The sequence below is a fragment of the Microplitis mediator genome, chromosome 8, assembly GCF_029852145.1.
Source record: "Microplitis mediator isolate UGA2020A chromosome 8, iyMicMedi2.1, whole genome shotgun sequence".
Taxonomy (NCBI): domain Eukaryota; kingdom Metazoa; phylum Arthropoda; class Insecta; order Hymenoptera; family Braconidae; genus Microplitis; species Microplitis mediator.
The window spans coordinates 7,926,345-7,946,687 of record NC_079976.1 but is presented as its reverse complement, the minus strand read 5'-3'; the positions used below and the strand labels follow the sequence as shown (position 1 = coordinate 7,946,687).

General features: G+C 31.8%; 2 protein-coding genes across 2 annotated transcripts; both read right to left on the bottom strand.

The window, feature by feature from the left end:
• Nucleotides 1–1,477: 1,477 nt before the first annotated feature.
• On the bottom strand, nt 1,478–6,189 carry LOC130672949 (cholesterol 7-desaturase nvd 1-like). The gene is made up of 5 exons (XM_057477766.1): nt 5,970–6,189; nt 5,620–5,786; nt 5,075–5,238; nt 3,623–3,801; nt 1,478–2,531 (listed from the first exon to the last, which is right to left on the bottom strand). The coding sequence occupies exons 1-5, from the start codon at nt 6,045–6,047 to the stop codon at nt 1,893–1,895; spliced, it is 1,227 nt and encodes a 408-aa protein (XP_057333749.1). The 5' UTR covers nt 6,048–6,189; the 3' UTR covers nt 1,478–1,892.
• A 3,457-nt stretch (nt 6,190–9,646) lies between these two features.
• Nucleotides 9,647–13,514, bottom strand: LOC130673008 (phosphoenolpyruvate carboxykinase [GTP]-like). Its single transcript, XM_057477853.1, has 6 exons — nt 12,826–13,514; nt 12,186–12,449; nt 11,505–11,689; nt 11,027–11,421; nt 10,321–10,935; nt 9,647–10,239 (listed from the first exon to the last, which is right to left on the bottom strand). The coding sequence occupies exons 1-6, from the start codon at nt 13,089–13,091 to the stop codon at nt 9,778–9,780; spliced, it is 2,187 nt and encodes a 728-aa protein (XP_057333836.1). The 5' UTR covers nt 13,092–13,514; the 3' UTR covers nt 9,647–9,777.
• Between the last annotated feature and the right edge of the window lie 6,829 nt (nt 13,515–20,343).

The following is a 20,343-nucleotide window of genomic DNA, read 5'->3' as shown; positions in this document are numbered from 1 at the left end:
AAAGGTCTGGAAATTTATTATAAATTTGACTTCCAGCTCCAATAACTTGCGAATACATGGATTTATCAAAAAATGATAAGAGATCTTTTTTGTAGAGCGTTAAATTCTCTACAAGATTATGCTATGGACTGATTTATATGAAGTGCAAATGCCGAGCTAGAAAAATAAAAAAATAAAAAATTTTTTTTCCCATGTTATTTAAATGGGAAATAGAAAATTACGATCCGCGACCTGTAAATCTTCAAATTAAGAACTCTTACTTTGACGAGATCCTTATTTTGGCATTCTCTGAAAGAATTTGCTGGTCATTTGAAGGAACAACAAAAGTCTATTTTTTAGAAACACCCTAATACTTATACCAAATATAAGTCTCAACGCAATATTTTTAAGCACTACACTCAAATCCTTACACTCATAAATTGACAGAATTAGAAAAGAAAGGTTATGGAAATAAATATTGCTATAGATTTAAGAAATGACAATAAACCCATTTATTGATAATACTTGATGATAGGATGATAAATTCCACTCTGTTAATTTATTTTTCACCCAGGAATCCATAATGATTATTTTTAATTCCAATTATGTAAATAATCTTTTTAATGCTCTAAAGAACAATGTATAGGTTAAAGGTATAATATAAACACCGGGAGAAAAGATGCAAAATACGCGCTAAGTCTTACGCGGGAACTTGTTTTACTATACTCTCTGGACTTGCTATAGTATTGTACGGAAAATATAAGTCACTCACTTAAATAGAGTATTGCGATAATACTTAAACTTTTTTATATCATATTCGCAATACCAATTCATTAAAAAAGTGTATACCAATAGGACTTAAACTTGTTTTTCAGTGCAGGTAATCATGAAAAACCCAGTGTGTAACACACGATAAAATACGATTTCAGACTGCGGGTGATGGCAGTCAACTGTACCCTGGTCTGAAATAGTCTAGTTTTATCCCTTGTCACACAATATACTATTATATTCTTTATATATCAAACTACAGCTTTATCCTAGGATGTAATTTCCACACGGAAAAATTGAGACCCGACTGGTTCGTGTGCAGCACACGACTGGTTCATGTGCGCACCCGAACCAGTCGTGTCTAGCACCGTACTCAGTCTGGTGCAGCACCGTAATCAGTCGTGTGCAGAACAATACTGATTCGTGTGTGCACATGAACCAGTCGTGTCTAGCACCGTACTCAGTCTGGTGCTGCCGTTGTTGCCATTCGGGTGGCGCACCAGACTGAGTACGGTGCTAGACACGACTGGTTCATGTGCACACACGAATCAGTATTGTTCTGCACACGACTGATTACGGTGCTGCACCAGACTGAGTACGGTGCTAGACACGACTGGTTCGGGTGCGCACATGAACCAGTCGTGTGCTGCACACGAACCAGTCGGGTTTCAATTTTTCCGTGCATAAATGGTGCAGAGTCCGAATAAAATAAGTTCGATGTTCATAAATAATGAATAATAAATTGAAAATTTATTATCAGATTAGTAATTACAAAATATACTCATTCGTTAATAGCTCGATATTACCTGGTTAGATATTACTATGTCTAATTGTTAATTAATTAATGATGATTCTAAAAACATAATAATTATTTTTGTTATTAATTTTCTCAGGGTCAACTGGAATGATCTGTAGTATCAACAGTATTGTTAATGATAATTATTACTCATTACTTTTAATTTATTGAAAATCCATAAAAAAATGTAATATTATTTTTCTCGCCTCCGGGCGGAAAGCGTCAACTTCGTCCCATTGTGCAAAACGAAGTTGCCGCTTTCCGCCTTCGTCGAGGAGAAAAATAGTATACACTCCTCGGACAGTAAATAAGACAGAGAAAAAAAAGTTAATAGTAATAGTAATCTTTGTTACCATTCAATCGATCGAGCAGACTGATAAAGGGGACTATGGGCCGTATAAAATTGTTTATACCACCGTCTATAAACTGCAATGCTACGATCTTCATTAACCAGCTTAGCGTTTTTTATAAATTTTTTATAATTCCAAACTTCAACATCACGTTCAAACATAGCACACTCACCAATGAATATCATTTTTGTATAAGGGCTGATTAAAGTTGATGAATAAATCAAATGAATTGTGCGTTGCAAAAATGGCCCCAATGGGACAACAATGTGAATAACGCAAACCGGACCAAATGCAGTATCCATAAATAATTCTACATAACCCGGACCTACTTGTTGACCGTGAACGTTCAAATTTAAAATTTTGAATTTATTCAAAATCAACAATTTATGATGTAAGTTTATTGTCCCACAGTGTTTTTTAATCTTATTGTTTCTAACGCGAACTTTGCCATTTTCTAATATGCCTTCATAATTATCATTATGATCAGGTTCGTCATTATAATCTGATGGGGCATTAGATTGCCAACCAACTCCAGTCCACGAATGATGAACAATACTTCTTGGCAACATTCCCATAAATTTTGTGGGTCCATGGACGACGCTCAAATGTGCCCAGTCTGCACCATTTTCAGATAAATCCTGCAATTAAGTAATTTTGTTTATCCTTAATCACATCCTTTATTTTTATATTGAACGAATGTACAGTCGAATTCCATTAACTCAGACAGTTAGTCTATGGAGGAGTGGAAATTCGGACTTATTAAATGCGCCTTCTCCTTCAAAAAGTAGACTATACTAGGGTGGTCGTTAAAAATTCAATTTTCTCTGGCGCCCCATAAAAAGCTTCTTTTTAGTGAAAAAATACGTAGAGAAGTTGGTTTTTTCTTTTCAAGTAAAAATAACACGTGCCGCAGGACGATCAAAGTTCATTTTTCGATACAATCGCGGTTTTTTTAAATATCTCATGAAATATGCAGATTAAAGGAAAAATTCATAGGAACAATTTTGTAGGAAATTAAATTCTCGACAAAAAAGGTCATATTCATTTTTTTTATAAAATGTGTATTTATGAAGATATTTTAAAAAAACTTTTTTAGATCTTATCAATTGAGTATTTTAAGGATAACGAATGTTAAAAATAACGTTTTTTCTTAAATATAGACAACTTCGTAACTCGTAACATATCAATCATTAATGCTTGTTGTAGTTTCTATATACTTAGAAAAATATTATTTTCAAAATTTGTAATCCTTAAAACACTCAATTCATCAGATCTAAAAAAAGTTTTTTTAAAATATCTTCATAAATACATATTTTATAAAAAAAATGAACATAACCTTTTTTGTCAAAAATTTAATTTCCTACAAAATTGATTCTATGATGTTTTCCTTTAATCTGCATACTTCATGAGATATTTAAAAAAAACGCGGTTGGATCGAAAAATGAACTTTGATCGTCCTGAGGCACGTGTTCTTTTTACTTAAAAAGGAAAAACCAAATTCCCCACGTATTTTTTCACTAAAAAGAAGCTTTTTATGGGGCGTCTGAGAAAATTTAATTTTTAACGACCACCCTAGACTATACGCATGCGCACTACATGACATGAATGATACGTATATAAATATACACAGATGTATAGGATCGGGTGGGAGACACCGTAGCTAGTAGTGGGGGTCAAGATTGAAGTGAAGTTCCGAGTCAATGGAATTCGACTGTACAAGGATAACTACTTGAATGTGACAAGTAACATGGAATTCATTTCGTCCATGACACTGCCAAGATCCATCTTCGATTTGTGGTATTGATTCTATTTCATACTCAGGATCAGCTAATTCCGCGTGATACCATACAAATATTAGTTTATTAACCTCACGACAGATCCATGATTTCATTTTTATTTTCGAGGGATCTGAAAATTATTTAAATTTCTTTCTTTATTCTTTTTGTGTACAGTACACGGAAAGATTGAAACCCGACTGGTTACTGTTCTGCACCTGACTTAGGACGGTGCTGGAAGAAAATGCTCGATTGTGGTGCAGCACCATACCGATTACTGTGCGGGACCTGACTAAGTCGTGTGCGCATATCACTCAGTGAGGTCCTGTACAGTAATCAGTGTGGCGCTGCACCACAATCGAGCATTTTCTTCCAGCACCGTCCTAAGTCAGGTGCAGAACAGTAACCAGTCGGGCTTCAATCTTTCCGTGTATGAAGGCTCTAAATAGTAGTTTATTTATCGAGTGCGATCGTGTTTAAGACAAGAGGTGTGAAGATTGGTGACCAAGCCGAAAGCGAGGGTACCAACACACGAGCGTCTTAGACTTGATTGTACTAGATAAATACATTAGTTTTTGTGACAGATATTTGAAATGTAGTACATTTAGTGCCTATAAATTGCAGGTTATAAACCCGTGTTTATTTATTTGGTAAGATTGTTTTGAGTATTTGTTGAAAATGAGAGAGAAGTCGGTACGTGAATTAATTAATATGATGATAAATTTTGTCACAAGATGGCTCATTAAGTTACTTCGATATTTTTTGGTCCTTTGCTATCGCACATGTAACCGAAAAATATTTTTTGATCCGATGATGACGTCACTATTAGAACGATTAGGTATCTTTTTTACCAGCTGTATTTTATCTAATATTTTTAGTTGCCGGCTGTAGGCGCTAAATATCGTACTTTTCAAGTCACTTAAAATGAATCAGTAAAAAGTTCTGCAGATCAGTGAATATTCACTGCGAATCAGTCCCAAGTATATCACTGATTGAATTAGTGATATACTTGGGACTATTCGTGCAGTGAATATTCACTGATTGGACTACTTTTCACTGATTCATTTTAAGAGAGTACACGGAAAGATTGGAACCCGACTGGTTACTGTTCTGCGCCCGACTCAGTGCGGTCCTGAAAGAAAATGCTCGATTATGGTGCAGCACCACACTGATTATTGTACGGAACCTGACTGGGTCGTGTTCGCACATCACTCAGTCAGGTTCCGCACAGTAATCAGTGTGGTGCTGCACCATAATCGAGTATTTTCTTTTAGCACCGCACTGAGTCGGGCGCAGAACAGTAACCAGTCGGGTTCCAATCTTTCCGTGTAGAGATTAATTTGATTCCTACTAATTTTATTTTCACAGATGCTTTATTTATTTGAAAAAAAAAATTTTTTAATTACCAGTTTTAGAGTAAGGAATACTTTGACATTTTCCATCACCGCTGAATGTCCAATTATGAAACGGACATTCTAAACAGTCATTAATGACCCTTCCTCCTTTTGCTAAATTAGCTCCCAAATGTGGACAGTAAGCATCAATTACACTGACATCGCCTTTTTCTGTTCTGTTTAAAATATAAACAAGTTCATTTAATATCGATTATTAGTCTATAAGATCCATTTAATGAATACTAGACAATAGTATTGTGTAGGGAAACCCGGAATAAAATGATAATCATTTATAAAACAAAAGAAAAAAATTGTTTTTTATATAAACGTGTTAAGTTACGATTGGTAAAATGTAATGAAGCTAATTGAGCAGCCCGTAAAGACATAGCCAGTTTATAATTGAAATTAATTTTTAATTTACAAAAAGAACCGTGAATTTGCGCTTCTCAAAATCCGCCAGGGGGAACAACTTTTTTAAATTTAACGTGTAGTATTTAATTTTTTCCTATTCGCCCCTTAGATTTTCTAAAAAATTAACAAAATTCTTAGACTTTTACCTAAATACTGCGAAATTTTCACCAAGAGCACTCACATGCTTAACTTGACTTTTTGCTAACTCTGAGCTTTCCAACAGAGCATACCATCCATTTGGATAAATCGGCGGTAGTTCACTGATTTCACGATCAGTCAAGTAAATTCTACTCTGATTAATATTTTTTAATTTCTTTAAAAAAAAAAATTTAATTTAATGATCAGTAATTAAGTGATCTAGAGCTTTATTTTATGATATTATGAACTACTATTCGGATGTTAAAATATATATGAATAATATCGTAATTTTTTAAATTACTCATAGTCGAAATTGAAATTAGGTAAAAAAAATTTTAAACAATAAATTATATCTCACCTTTACGTAGTTAATTTTATAAAAAAATAAAATGTACAAAAAAATTGTAGTAATGCCACCAATCAGCCAACTGATCATTTTTGTTCTACAAGTTTATAAAAAAAAAGTCTAATAATAGAAAAATAAATTTCGTATATTTATCTGGGATGGTTTTAACTGACTGTAGTCTTCTGTACTCAATAAGCTTGCTTTGGGTACTATTTCATTCGATTCCGAAGACTACCAGATTATACAGAAAAAAGAGAGGGGGTATTCAAGGCTAGAACACCTTTGTAATAACATTAATTTTAAATTTGATAGCAGAGACCGGGGCACAACGGGATACTTTAGCGAGTACTCAATTTTTGTGGCTTTTGGCCACTCAAGACAACTCGCTTTTATTTATCTCGAACAAATCTGTCATTGGTTTAAAATAATTCCAATGAAAAAAATTTTTTGGTGACATAACAGAATGTCCAAAAAGTAATTAAAAAGTTTTTTCATAACTTTTTTTTTTGTACTCTTAATTACTGTTTATTCCTTCATTTTGTTCATACTAGACAAATCTATAATAATTTATCAACACGGAAAAAAGAGCAGTTGAAAAATTACAGCTTCTACAGTAAAAATAGGCCTTCCGGGCAAAAATTTTTAAACATTTTAATGTTTAAACTGTAATTTTAGAAATTTGTTTTAGTAATAAAATGAATACAATTTTAAACAGCAAATTTTACAGTTTAAATCGACAATATCGAGTTTGGAACTGTAATATTTGTTATTTTTGTAAAATGTACTGATGAAAAATGTAATATTTACAGTTTCAGACTCGGGACGCTTTACTACTATACGAAACTGTAATTTTTCCTGCTCTTTGTTCCGTGAATATTTTCACTAAAATAACTTTTTTTGATAAATAGAAAAAACTTTTCGGATGTTAAATTTAAATTTTCATATTAATCAGAAAATTAAAAACGAAACTTGAAGTATGTACGAAAATTTTATGAAAACATGATTTTTTTTCCGAATTTTTGGGGTGACCCGTCTTACCACTTAATGCCTTAATTGCACAAAAAATATCAGCGGTTGATTACTAAAATATATTTACTTCTTAAAAAAAATTTTTAACGTAAGAATTTTTAGTTAAAATTTTGAAAAAAAACCTGTTTCTAATATTATAGACATTATATGATAATATACGGGATTATTGACGTATAATATGTTGAATAATATTAAGATGGGAGGGGGTAGGAAGGCAAACCGGCCTCCTTAAACAAAAACAAAAAAAACTGCGGATTGTTTTTTTTTCTTCCACTGTTTCTATCTCTTTTTAGTCACCAAATAAGTATTTAATACCGAAATGATCGGATGACTAAAAAAAAAAAAAACGGGTGTAAGACGAAACGGGTCCCGCGGGCAAAATATTCAATTAAAAATGGTTGACTTTGTGAAACAGCAATAAAATTTTTCCCTCTTTCCGAACTTATAAACATGAAAATAATCACTTTTACTCTCTTAAATTTGAAATAGTGCAAAAAGTGACTATTCGCTGTTTACTAGTGAAAAGTATGTCACTAATTCCAGTAGTGGTATACTTTTTACTGGCAATAAGTGACTATTCACTGCCAAATAGTGATTGTCACGTGATTTTCACTAATTCGTTTTTATAGAGTAACGTTTTCGAGCTGTCGAAGCTCGAAAAATTGTTTTTTTAGCCGCTGTCGTCAAAACGTTAAGATGCTTTATCGAAAGTAAAATAATGAGTTTTTTTATTTTTTATAAAATATAATAGATAAATATAAAAATAAAAAACCAAGGTATGTAGAAGCAATTTAATTTTCTAGATAGCATTAATGATTTTAATGAACTATAGATATTGACAACAATCAGTATAAATACTTGAGAATTGATAAGTTGACCAGGTGTGCAATAGCCAGATGTCTCATTAGTTATCTAATCAAGTTTCGGAGGTATTTCATAATATTATTTTATCACTAAAATTAATAACGCCGAGAGTGGAAGTAAGATATCCAAAAAAGTTAGCCACTAATTTTTTTTTATTGTATGATGCACTTCTTTCTCTTTCGCACTTGACTGGATGACCGGAACTGTCCTTGTTGCGCTCGTATAGTAAATTGAGGCTAGCTTTACCTAAATTGTTTTCGGAACCGAATGGAAACTTTCAATAAATTACATTGAAAATTCTTAGATTATAAAGTAATGTATTGAGCCTCGAGCTTTATTTTGTGTTTAAACTTTTCATTTGAGAAAAGAGCTTGAAGAAAAGTTAAAAACCGACCTTACGTCCCTGATTTAAAATTTTTTTTTTTAGCAACATATTAAGGTTTAGCGATTTTTATTTATCTGTAAAATTTCTGTAAATTTGAGAATTTAAATTTTTTATTATGAGTAAAACATAAACCATAAGTTGGAGTAAATATTTGATGACAAATTCACAGAGAAAGTTGTCATCAATATACGTAAAAAAAGGTCACAAAAGTTACTTTTGAACTGGCAAGAAGTTCGCGTTATTAAATTTACACGTGAAATTTTTTGCGAAATTGACGTCAAACTGCGCGGCAGTCGACTCACGCCAACTTACACACAACTTGGTTATCTGGGGCGTATTATTTCTTTAATATACCAACTGTAGACAGTTATCTAATGTGGATGTGTTATTCAGACAATGGCAGTTTCTCCGCAACACCCTGATGACCAAGTTGACAGCAGGTCGGGGACAACCTACTGCAGCAACTTGTTGTCAAGTTGGCCGCAAAAAATGGCATTTCCATAAGTTGACGGCAGCCTGTCACCGCAATTTGACGATAAGTTGACATCAACTAGTGCGCACGTCAACGAATTACAAAAATGTTGGCGTCAAGTTTTAGCTGCAAGTTTACGTCAAGTTTCGAATGAAAGAGCATATACCCTGATAGCCAAGTTGGCCGCAAAAGTTGGCATTTCCATAAGTTGACGGCAACTTTCCGAGCAATTTGTTGACAACTTTCAGCTCGTGTAACTGTTGCCGACAACTTGGCTACAAGTTGCTCAGAAACTTGGTGACAAGGTTGCGGCAGTAGATTGTCGCCAAGTCTCTAAGCAACTTATAGTCAACAATTACACAAGCTCAAATTTGTCGACAACTTGTCATCAAGTTGGTTGAAACTTAGGTACACCAACTTTCTGATCAGAAACTCTAACTATCAGGATATGTAATCCATAAGTCAGTAACTTTGAATTTTCATTTGCTATTTGTGTTTTATTAAACTAAAAAAAATAACGATATCTACTTTATCTGTGACGAAGATTACTTATTTCTTGGTAGCCAAGTTGATGAAATCTACGGCCCAAATTATAGGTCAAGTTGACTGCAAAAACTTGAATGCACAAATAGTTAGCGCTAACTAGTTGTCAATTTGGTAATAAACTTTTGCTCTTCAGGATTTTAGAGTCGAAACTTGGACAGCAGAAAATTGACGTGAATTTGATGATAAACATACTATAAGCTCTGAAAAGTAAGTTCTTGAAGCGAAAGTCTGGCTATCCGGGATAAAGTAAAAATTTTTGAAAAATTTCAATTTTCGGAGCGATAAGTAAATACAATAGATTAATATACATTAATACCATTACACTTCACGTCTTATTAATTTTATATCTAAAATTCAAATAATCAGGATTATTTCAAATGATCACATGTGAAATTTTTTTCAATAAAATATATCGTTTTAATAATACTATTTACAGAATATACATACAGAAGTAATTTTTTTCATAATTGTTTGGAATGTAGTCATAAAAATCTATAAAAATTTACCCATATATGTAAAATCTTTCAATTAATCTTCGAAATATTTTTTTCGAGATTGTTCAGTTCAGTTAATATCGGCGCTGGAAGATCGTTTCCAACTTGAGCATCAAAATAATCTCTCAGTTCTCTAGCTTCTTTTTCCCAAAAATCTTTTGGTAATCTAAATAATTCTTCAAAGTTAACGTTGTCTTTCAAACCTGCAGTATTGAGTGTACCCTCTTTCGGAATGAGCCCAATAGCTGATTCATTAGCAATATCTTCACCTTCTATTCGACGTAAAATCCAGTCGAGTACCCGTGAATTTTCACCAAAACCTGGCCATAGGAATTTGTTGCTTCCGTCTTTTCTAAACCAATTGACGTGGAAAATAGCCGGTAGTTGCGCGTCTTTTACCTGTTCCATACTGAGCCAGTGTTGCAAATAATGACCGAAGTTGTAACCAAAGAAAGGTCTCATCGCAAATGGATCATTCATTATTACTTTGGACTGTGTACAGAAAAATAAACAAAATTAATAATGAATATTTTCATATATTTGTTGGGTTTAAACTAGAAAATCAAAACGTACTTTATGTTCAGCAGCTGCCGTAGCTTCTGATCTCATCGAAGCTCCGATAAAAACTCCATGTTGCCAATTTCGCGCTTGATAAACAAGTGGAACTCCTTCAGGTCTGCGACCTCCGAAAAGAATGGCGTCAATAGGAACTCCCTCAGGATCTTCCCAAGCGGGATCGATTATGGGACACTGATACGCAGGAGTACAGAATCGAGAATTTGGGTGCGCAGCCGGTGTTTTTGAATCGCGTGACCATGGATTTCCATGCCAATCAGTTATTCCAATGTCTTTATCTATTTCATTTTCCATTCCTTCCCAAAAAACTCCACCGTCGCTTGTAAGCGCGACATTAGTAAATATTGTATTTTTGAAAATTGTTTTCATGGCATTTGGATTTGTCGCTGTCGCTGTACCCGGAGCAACTCCAAAGAATCCATTTTCTGGATTTATAGCTCGTAGACGGCCTTGTTTATCAAATCTCATCCAAGCAATATCGTCACCAACGCATTCAATTTTGAAACCGGGTAACGTTGGCTGCATCATTGCAAGATTAGTTTTTCCACAGGCACTTGGAAACGCCGCGGCAATGTAACGTTTTACGCCTTTGGGATTCGTTATGCCCAAGATCTGCAATTTTATTGATAATAGAGTTAAGAAAAATTAACAAAATTTATTATTAAGATTTTTCTTAGCATTGACATCGATATTTATTACGTACCAGCATGTGCTCAGCAAGCCAGCCTTCTTTTTTGGCAATCGTAGACCCGATTCTAAGAGCGAAACATTTTTTTCCCAACAAAGAGTTGCCTCCATAACCGCTTCCGTAAGATACAATCTCATTATTTGCTGGTTTGTGAAGAATAATTGTTCTCTCTGGATCACAAGGCCATGAATTCTTAACTTCAACTTTTGAATTTTCATTGGGAGATCCCACAGAGTGTAAACATTTAACAAAGTCAGTTTTTCCAAGCACGTCAAGGACTCCTGTACCTATTCGAGTCATTACTCTCATTGAGCAAACAACGTAGACTGAGTCAGTGATTTCTATTCCTATTTTGGAAAGTGGTGATCCAACCGGTCCCATACTAAATGGAATTACGTACATAGTGCGGCCTGATAACAAAGACATTTATTGTCATTATCGGAATCTAAAGTTAATCATAGGTAATTTGTATGATTATTTAAAAACAATTAACCTTTCATACAACCAGGAAATCGCTGAGAAATCGCTTCGTCCATATCAGTAAAACTAATCCAATTTCCGAGAAGTCCTTTTACTCCTTCACGTGGAGTTGGTATAGTTTCGGCTTTAGTTGCAGTGCTAATAAATGTGCGGCTTTCCACACGTGCAACATCGGCTGGATTTGTTCGTGCCAACCAACTAAAAAAAATTATACGTCAGCGATCCCAGATAAATTCAAGATTCAAATTTCTGTGTCTGATTCTTAGAATTTGGAACTCGAAATATCTCAATAGATACTCAGTTTTTTGAAAAATTATAAGATACCTTTTTTGTACAGAATTTAAAGATCTACAAAAATAAATTCTTATAATTTTTTGAATAACTCAATATTTACCGAGATATTTGCAAAAAACCAATTGCACTTTTTTTTTGATAATTTTCAAATTTTCAAATATTTAAAATTTGCGGAAAGTGATTTTTTTATGACTCTGTGGCAAAGTGAAATTATTTTCTAATAATTTACTAAAAAATTTAGTTAAAAGGATCGAAAATTAATAAAGTTATCGTTATTTTTATGCAAAAATTCATTTTTTCTTTTTTTTGAGTCAAAATTTTTTTTTATTAATAAAAAAAAAATTAAAATTTTATATTTATGACCGTGATGATTGAGGATCAAAATTCAAATGTGACCTACCAGTTTTCATATTTTGGCAATGGCACAATAGATCCATTCGCTTGCAGCAGTTTGAGCATCAATTCATTTTCTTCTTCACTGCCATTGCAAATGTAAACCGCATCAGGCTTGCAAAGTTTGACGCAGTCTTCAACATAAGTCAACACCTTCGGTGCAAGTGGTGATGTCAATTTTGAAATAATCGGTACACCACCAATTTTACTGTAGACTTGATCAATTGAGTCCTTGCTTTCAGTCGCATGAGTCGCCATCAGGTTTTTCACCCTAAAACAAAACAAAGTCACATTGAAGTTGTCGTTTTTCATTTAAAAAAAAATTACAAGATTATATAATTTAACCGTATGTTTGTTTTTTATTTTCATAAATTAAATTACTTAATAGAAAAATAATTATAAGTTAATTTTAAAAAATATAATTGCAACAGAACTCGATTACAAAACTGGTAGTTAAAACTTTCTTGAGTAATTGGTTAAAATATTTAACCGGATTTAAACTCTCGATTATTCTATCGATCAAGAGAAAGTTAAATGACTTATTCTATATAAATAAACTTGAAAAATTTCAAAGTCAATGTAAAATATTAGCAAAAAAAAATTTAAAAAATGTTAATTACAATAACAAGTAAATTATTTCGACTTACTGAGGGTAAAATTGGTCTATCCAATAAGGCATTTTGGATGATTTATTTGTTTTATTATAAACACGATATGTGAAAATAGAAAATCTCGAAGATTTAATAACAGATTTTCCAGCAGCGATGTCAGTTATCCGTAATAACTTTGAATAATCCAACGAACTTCTGTGTAAAGTATGAAAACTTCGTGTTAATTTATCAGGTTCTAGTACACATCTAGTTCCTTTACTAATAAATGATTGTCTGGCAACGTTCCACCCGTGTGTCGTCATTTTGCCAATCGTTTTCGGTCTTTTATATGCTCTCTGATGAAACAGACTAGAAGACCGGAGTCCAATGGTCGTGGGGTTTCTTTTGCGTGCTAACGGTTTTCCGGAAATTTACAAATCAGACTCGTTGTTTTCTTTTAACATATGTCTAGCGTTTACTAAGTGGGGGTGTTGATCATTGATACCGACTTACATCATATATTCTACACTTGATTACAACTGTTATTATTATTATGCTGGTAAACAGTCAAATGTACACAGAATCACCCCAGAGGAATAGTTTTTTATTTACGTTCGATGATCTTTGATCGTTACACTGCCAAATATTCCGATTTCAAATTCGACAGCGGACACTGATAACCGACTTGATTATCGCAAGACGTTTTTTTTTTTATTACCGAGAGAGAGAAACTGTCTTATGAAGGTTTAATCAACTGCTAAGTTGTAAATAAGCTGCGACTGCATGCCCCGGTTTTATACGAAAGCCGTTGGCCCCCTCGTGCTCTTCTATTTTTACAGGCATACCGAACCGCACCGCACCAGCAGCATTACATCCACTTACTTTTAATATCTTGTCGCAATGCTTTCTCTCTCTTTGATGCACTTGAAAAAAAAAAAATTAAGCATCGCACTCTTTCTATTGCTTTTGTTAATAAGCTTTACATTATCGGTTTTTAATTATTAAGTATCTGGAAATAAAAAGATATAAATACTTTTTTTTTTATCATCATAATATTTTTTTGTATTTGTAAGAGAAAAAAAAACCGCTGAAATGAAGACAATTTTTTTAAAAATAATTTCTCATTACTACTGAAGTTTATGATTAAAAATATAATTAACGCTTGGAAATTTTCATATAATTATGATCATACTGAATAAATATAAAAAATAAATATTCATTATTGATACACTTTGCAAAATGTAAATTGAAATACATAAATTTAGAGATTATTATACATTTTTATGTATAATTTTGAGATCATTTTATCTTTTATTTTTATCGACGGATACATTTTGCGATAAAAAAAAAAAAAATTAAATATCAAGTAAATTGGATTATGGAAAATATATAATAATTGCGTATGAAAATATTGCATCATGATTAAAGATGTTTATTAAAGCACAAGTTTATAAATATATATACAATATAATTATAATCAGCTGAAGACGTCATTGAAGAAAAAAAAGTTTAAGATAAATAATGACGATAATTATTTAAATCACAAACATATTTTTTTTAACGACTGCAAGACGACTTTTTGTAATGATATCAATTTTTTAAACAATTATACTAATTAACTTAAAGGAATTTATTAATTTGCTGTCATTAATTAAATTGCTTATTGCTTATCATTTTTGAATGATATCAACTAAATGTTTGAGTTAATTTTTTTTATTTAGTCTATGAGCATCTGACATAAAAACAGTGGGGGTCATATTTGATGTTTACTAAGGGGTTCATTGGTTATATTCACAGAGTCCATAGTCCAATTAATGTCTAGAGTCTGAAACTGATAATTTTTTTTTTTCAGAAAATTTTTTGTCAGAAAGAATCGATAATATAATATCGACTATTTTTTATTTATTATCTTTCAATCTTTTTCAATAACTATATGGATGACTTCCTCTAAATTACAAAGGAACCTGTGGTAAAATAAGACATCATTTATAAGACAAAAGTTTTTCTTTTTTAAATGCTTACTAAGAGTTTGTAGCAAAGGTTGGGACAAGTTGATCAGTCTATAGACAATGCGGCCAGTACAAACTTTTCAGTAAAATACAATTATTAACTTGCCGCTAAGAAAATCGATGATTTTCAGAAAATTCGGGAAGTTATTGTTCTCACCTCGATTTTCGAAAATCGAGTTTTCATCAGATATTGACGTTTTGAGGTCCTAGGAAACTATTCTGACTATTTTCAGAATGACGTCCGAGTGTCTGTGTGTGCGTGTGTAAACTCTTTATAACTTTTTGAATAATGAACCGATTTAGATGGTTAAGGCGGCAATCGAAAGAGCTTGTTGGCCATCAACTTTCCTGGAAATTTCAGAACATTTGATCAAGTAGACTCGAAAATATTGGCGAATAACGAAAAAAAAAAATTTTTTTTTTAGTTTTTTATTGATTTCTCAGAAACGAATTGAACGATCGACTCCAAAAACTAATCAGCTCTAGAACTTAATAAAACGAAAATAAAAGAAATTCTAAAAAACGGTTCTTTTCGAAAACAATGGCATACATAAAGTATTTTCGAGCTTGAAAACAGCGGGAAGTTTTGGGGCTGGCCTGCAGGGTCAACCGATTGACAGATTTTTTGTTACAATAGTGACCCATTTTACCTCTTAATATTTTTCCAGTTTACTATAAAATAATTTGGGTAATCAGTTTTCAGAAAAAAATTCAAAATTTTAATTAGCCGGTCTGGGCTGATCAATTTACCCCATTCTGGTCTAAAAATTGTAACCAAATATTTAAAAAAAAACAATCATGTTTTTTTATCTCAAAAACGATGTCTGACTTTACCCTGTTGTCTCATTGTAGTCCGGGTTCTCTGGTTTATCGTAAAAAATAAACAAAAAATTTTAAATCTGAAGTATCTGTTTAATTTTGTATAAAATAATAATTGGGACATAATATTGTTATTTGAAATAATGAAATAAACAAATATTTGTTTACTGTATTTGATACAGTCAATGAAACAAACAATGTTTTTAATCACTAATCATTAAAATCAGTGATGACGAAAAGCAATGAGATGAAATAGGGATTCAAAAAAATTAATAATTAAATATAAGTAATTGCAAATGAGATAAATCGATTTGATAAGTTAATGGATAATATTGTCATTTAATTAAATCATTATCATACATGTTCATTAAAATATAAAGTTATTTTAAACGTTGCAATCACTACTTTATAAAACTGGCGCCCGTATTATTAAACCTCTTAAGGTAATATTTCCCTAAACCCACTTTTTTATAAAATTTGATAAGATTGCTCATAAAAAATCTAAAAACCGCCTGACCCTGCGGGCCCCAAAATTTCCTGCTGTTTTCAAGCTTAGGGAGCTCGGAAACATTAATTATTGAGCTCTTCGAGCTCAAAAATTTGTTAGGCCGGTAAAAGATAGCTTCATTGAAAAATTATAATTTTTGTCCGACGATTTCTTTAGATGGTATGAACCGATTTGAACGTTCTTGGTGGCAATCGAAAGGACTCAATAAGTCACTACGTGACCGATCTACCCCAAAATCTAATCAATTCTAAGTTTTGGTGAGCCCTTTCGATTGCCACCAAGTATGTTCAAATCGATTGATTCGTTCCAAAGATATCGTCGGACAAAAAAAGTTTACACACACACACACACACACACACACACACACACACACACACACACACACACACACACACACACACACACACACACACACACACACACACACACACACACACACACACACACACACACACACACACACACACACACACACACACACACACACACACACACACACACACACACACACACACACACACACACACACACACACACACACACATACACACGGACGTCTATCCAGGAATAGTCAGAATAGCTTCCTAGATTCTCAAAACGTCGACATCTGATGAAATCTTGATTTTCAAAAATCGGACCAAAACCTATAACTTCCTTTTCTTGAAAATTTGCAATTTTCTTAGCGGGAAGTTAAAAATGACCTTTTTGAAAACTGTCTTAATTGAAAATTTTTGCCCGTTTGATTGAGAAGATATTTGTGATCAAGTTTGACACGTTGTATGGAAAATCCATATGAAAATTGGCGCTTATCTGGATTTCTATCAATAATGAAATCCAAGTAGAAAACTGTGGGTATTCAGATTCTTCTATAGAAAACCACATGAGAATTAATCTAAAAACTCCGTATAAAAATCGCTGGATTCCTATAGGGTGATTTTGATAGGGTCTACTTAAATGACAAAAAAACATAAATTAGGTTTGCTACTGAGGACAAAGCAATGCATTTTGTTTTTTCCGATAGCAGCAAATATTTTATGTAAATAAACTGTGATAATAATAAATATTTAATTAATAAGACAAATTTATTAATCATGAATATTTAATTTATTTTTCTATAAATCATGTTTTATATCTCACTTAAAAAAAGACAGCATTACACACTTAATGATAATTAGTCAAAGCAATAAATTTAAAAAATCAACATAACATTGATAAAAAAAAATTTAATGAATAATATTTGAATAATGAAATAAATATGAATAATGTTTTTAAATTAAGAAAGACAACTTTTAAAGTAATTTCGCCTACTATAATTTCTCAACTGTTAATCACTTCGACATTAGTACTAGTTACCGCACATGAACCAGTTTAATCCAGTTTTTCTATGATTCTCGATCAAGTTTGAAAGTATGTCGGAAAATTTTCGATCAGCTAGTTATCATTTACTGGTATATTATTCATATAAATTCAACTATTTTCTTTATCCACTATTAGATGATTGTATCTACACTTTAGCAGAACTAAAAAAACATTTATTTTTTATAAGGGCGTCGAAATTCATAAGCTCATAAAATTGTTTTAAAAAATGGCAACTGTAAATAGTCTTAATCTGTTTAATCAATTATATAAATTTAATATATAACCCTAGATCCTCATAATATCTGTATATAACACCCCACTCTACATTGAGAAAAAAAATCGCAATTACAAATAAATATGACATGACTCACGTAAATATGTTATTGTTATATAGTAGCGATAACATATTACTCGATTCAAGTAAATATGTTATTACTATAGTGACAATGACATATTTTTTTGAATTAAGTGAATTATCATTACTGCTTTAATAAGTTAGCTTACAATAAATAAACGTCTATTTCATTCAAATAATTATTATATGTAAGCTCATGCACGGAAAATTCTTACTAGAATTTTTTCCTGATTGACCTGAAGTACTATGTGGGAATACTCAGGAGAGTACTTATAATTTTCTAGATTTTTTTCTCTACAACTTTTATATAGCACTTTTCACCGAAATTTATTAAATTCTTCGATAAAACGCTAATCAAAAGTGTTTTTTATTTTTTTTTTCACCTGTCTAATTGAAATTTTGCCTTGATTTTTTGATATATGTTTTGTAATCATGTTCTGAAGCTTACCTCAAAAAATCAGACTTGACTGGACCTGTGTCCGTTTAGAGGGTCTATTTGACTGGACTATGTGAGGACCTTATCAGGTTAACATATGAGATGCTTTCATAGGGCAAACCTTAGGAGTTTTTTATCAAGATCATGAATAATCGGACAAAATAGAGACGGCAAATTAATTTTTCAACTGATTATCGATTTCAGGTGGAACTTCATACTCTGCCTTACTATTTGGTCGTCTCATGTCTTTCAATGCCTCTCAATTCCTCTGTTAATTTTTTTTCGCGAAAAAAAGACACTTCAAGGGGGTCCAAGTGGGGGTTACGGAGACCCCCCAGATGAAAATAAGAAGTTTCATTATTTTGCGAACGTAACAACACAGAAAAAAAAATTTCTTCTAGCAATTTTTGAAACACCGAAAGAATGTTTATTTTTCTTCAATCAATTTGGAAACCTCATATTAATGACCAACCATTGTCTAACTTTTACTATGTCCAAAAATTTTTATTTTTATTATTATTATAAACTTTAATTGTTATTGGTATATGTTAACATATCAATGTTTTGGAGAATGAATTTGAAAATGTTATCGTGGAAATCCCGATTCGACTTGTAGCTCTTTTCTTATCTCAGAAATTCTTTTCAAGATGATCAAGTAGGTTCCATATCAATTTTTGTCCAAGCTTCTCGCTAAAAAAAAAACCTCTAAACGCAAAAAGAAGAACGAGGTTCGATGCATTGCTCTATAATCTAGCAACCTACGTTTTCATTTTTCAAAAATGTTCTTTTGTTTAAGAGAAAAACGTGGACAAAGTTTCCATTTACAGCGCAAGTGCAACAGAGATAATACCGTTCATCGACTTGAGTGTGACAGAGAAAAAAGTTCAGACACCTCTTAAAGAAATGTTCTAATAAATAAAAAAAAAAAAAGAAAATTATGGATTCATTTTTTCCGGGTCTATTTTTTCCCGGTTTATTTTTTCCGGGATCCATAGATCATATACACTCAGAAAATTAAGTAATTGTGTTTATTATGCTAAATTTTTAATTCCAATCATCTAGAATTATTGGAACGTTTTCCAATGCAAAAATAGTTAGTGTTATGATTTTTTTTTATAGAATTAATAATATCAGGATGGTAACAGTTACCATCAGGATGATAACAATTACTATCAAGATGGTAATATTTACTATCAGAATGATAATATTTACTGCTGCAATAAATTTCGTAACAGTTACTATCAGGATGATAACAGTTACCATCAGGACGTTAACAGTTACTATCGGGATGGTAATATTTACTGCTGCAATAAATTTCGTAACAGTTACTATCAGGATGATAACAGTTACCATCAGGACGTTAACAGTTACTATCGGGATGGTAATATTTACTGCTGCAATAAATTTCGTAACAGTTACTATCAGGATGGTAATAATTATAATTTCTGATGGTAACTGTTACCATCTGGATTATAAATATAACTATTTAGAATAATAATAATAATTAACTCTCGTTAACATACAGGATTGTAACAATTATTATAAATATGGTGAATGTTACAATCTAGATGATTTATACAATCATCTAGATAATATTCACTACTATTGGATTGATGCTAGAAATTTTACGATAACTAGATAGTAGTTTCTATTATTTAATTTTCTGAGTGTATTAATACTTCGACTTCGAAATACTTTCTGGACTATAATGTTCAAAATTACTTGGGGTTACGTTGAAATAAAAGGCGAATAATATTTATATGATTTTCAATAGATTAATATATTGAGCCATTACATAAGTACGAATTAAATCATTATTATTTTTATTTCTATCAACTTATAAACTGTATATTTATATATATATCTAGTAGATTTTGTAAGAAGGTCAAGAAATATGATCGTGGGGGGCAACTTGGTATCATTTAGTGATAAATATTTAAATGCTTAATAATCAGTAACATATATAATTTAAATTTTGAAATAATTCCCTCATTTAATCAGGCACTTGTTATATTTTTGATTTAATTACGAAATTAAATTTTTAAATCTATTTGTTAATATTGTATAATTAAGTGAAATTTTTATGATA